Source organism: Penaeus chinensis, chromosome 19 (assembly GCF_019202785.1).
Source record: "Penaeus chinensis breed Huanghai No. 1 chromosome 19, ASM1920278v2, whole genome shotgun sequence".
NCBI lineage: Eukaryota > Metazoa > Arthropoda > Malacostraca > Decapoda > Penaeidae > Penaeus > Penaeus chinensis.
The window spans coordinates 24,055,844-24,058,343 of NC_061837.1; the positions used below are offsets into that span (position 1 = coordinate 24,055,844).

At 42.3% G+C, this 2,500-nt stretch overlaps 1 protein-coding gene across 1 annotated transcript in view; it reads right to left on the reverse strand.

Moving 5' to 3' along the window:
- The window catches only part of LOC125035439 (juvenile hormone acid O-methyltransferase-like), a 4,985-nt gene that overhangs the window by 717 nt on the left and 1,768 nt on the right, over window positions 1–2,500 (reverse strand). Inside the window, exons 3-5 of the mRNA XM_047627845.1 lie at window positions 1,793–1,980; window positions 1,330–1,503; window positions 563–710 (exon numbers count right to left, since the gene is read on the reverse strand). Coding sequence (XP_047483801.1) covers window positions 563–710; window positions 1,330–1,503; window positions 1,793–1,980 — 510 coding nt within the window. The remainder of the gene's footprint in view (window positions 1–562; window positions 711–1,329; window positions 1,504–1,792; window positions 1,981–2,500) is intronic.

Here is a 2,500-nt window from a genome sequence, read left to right on the forward strand (position 1 = left end):
TTCGTAGTGAAAAAATGGTGATTACAGGGAAAGTGGTGGTTATGGTAGTGAATAGGGCGATGGGGAAGAAAGTAGGTGGGGTGACTGTGGTGAAAGGTGGTGGTGGTGGTGACTAAACTTTCAAAATACGATTACTAATAAAATACACAAAAAAAAACCAACCAACCAAATCAAAACAATAATAAGAACAAGGAACAGACGGGGAAACAAATCACAGCAACAAATCCATAAGGCGATGGAGAAGAGAGTAGGTGGGGTGACTGTGGTGAAAGGTGGTGGTGGTGGTGACTGTACTTTAAAAATACGATTACTAATAAATAAAACAAAATAAAACCAATCAACCAAATAAAAAAAAAAGTGAGAAGAACAAAGAACAGACGGGGAAACAAATTTCAGCAACAAATCCAGTTCAAAACCAAACAAGAAGCATAAACACATAAATAAACTCAAGCAAATCAACTCTAACCAACAAAACGAAGAAGCAAATCAAATCAAACACGCGAAACAAACAAAACAAACAAATCACAACAAACACGTAAACAAACAGTCAAAGGAAACCTACTCTTCAGGTAATTAATGTTCTCGAAAACAAACTCGAACTGAGGAGCTTCGCAGGAAATGATCTCGAAACCTGCTTCCTCAGCGACATCAGCCATGCACTGCGCGGGGTCGCTCTTGTACTGGTAGGCCGGGATGAAGTTACTCACGTCCTGAAGGAGGCGAGGAAGTGGGTGTTATTGTGCTGTGGTGATAAATGGCGTCGTACAGTGTTAAGTAATGTGTTCTGGAAAACGTGATGGTGTTATTGTATTAAGATACTAAGTGGCGTCCTGTGGTGTTAAATGATGTTATATGGCGTTGGGCAGCGTGATAAGGTGGTGGTGTGAGAGTGTTGTGGTGCTTCATGATATTCTATGATAGGGAATGGTATGTTAAGGTGTGCATCGATTGCGTGTTATGGCGAAGTGGTGTTACAGCGTTAAGGTGTCGAATGCCTGTGTGAAAATGGATTCTTTTGGGGGTACGTGTCTGCTATCAATATAAAAAGTAATTTCATATAGTCAAGGTTTAACACAGAGAAATAGAATGGAGCAATTGTGTTCTTGTCATTTAATGAGCCTTAAAATGTATTACTGCTAACAGAGAGAAACAAAAATTAAAGAGAATGAAACTACACCTAAAAAAATTTACTATACATATTCGAGTATGTACCAATACACACACCGACACACACACACACACACACACACACACAACCAAATAAGTACGCGCCTATGGACAAAACCCAGAAAAGAGACACGCAAACAAGAAGTGAAGTAGAGAGAGCACCTGCATGTATTCATTCCACTCGGTCTTCTCGCTCATGCTCTGGTACATGGAGAAGAGCGGGTTGTGGGCCAAGAACACCAGCAGGGCCTCGCCTCCGGGCTGGAGAAGCTGGTAGATGTTGTTGAGGCAGCGGGGCTGGTCCTTGACCCAGTGCAGGCAATAGAACGAGAATACCTGAGTGGGGGGGGGGGGGGCGAAGAAGGGTAAGAATGAGAATGAGATAATTAAACGAGAGAGTATTGAAAGGTTATAAAAATAGGGAAGGATGTTCAGTTCTTTCTGTCTGCCTATCTATCTATATTTGTCTGTGTCTGTCTTTCTATATACATACATGTATACGTATACACACATGCATACAGATATATATACATATATTTGTATTTATGTATGCATTTATATAAGCGACTAGAACCGCGGGACCGAAACACAGCCCCAGTCGCACGAGGAGCCAAGCCGGGCCCACCTTGGAGAAGCCGTCGGGGAAGGTCTGGCGCGGCTGTATGGTCCTCTCGATGTCGAGCTGACGGAAGGCGAGGGTGTTATGCTGGAAGGTCTTGGATGCGAAGCTCACCATTTCCTGCGAGATGTCCACGCCTGTTACCTGCTCGACGCGGGGCAGCAAGGGCATCAGCAGGTTCCTCGTGACGTCACCTGGGGTATGGGTAAGAAGGTGTATGTTGGGTTAATATGTGTTTGTGGGGTTTAGGAAGATGGGTTGTATGTATGCGTATGAGTGTATGTGTCTGATTGTTATTCTGTGCGTGTTTCATTGTGTCTGAGTTTAATATGTGTACTTTTAAGGAAATAATTTGATCCTAAATTTACTATTAGGGAGACAGAAGAGACAAACTTGAAATTTATTTGCTTTCAACTTTTATGCTGACAGTACAGTGACGCCTGTCTCTTTCTTTAAAGTACTATACTATGTATTTGTTGCGTTATGTGTAAAATTACATGCCTTATTACTGTGAAAATTGCACTTTCCCTAGAATTGTATTTTAAGCTTAATGCATATGCAACAGGGAAGGAGAGACTAAAGTCAACTTTGAGTCTTGTAATCGACCAAAAGGGACGCTGGAAATTCCGCCTTCTACTCTGAAGCGTCCAAGTACGGTCTCTGTAGAGGGACGGCGTTGGCGACACGAGTTTTTATGTTTCTTTCAGATACATT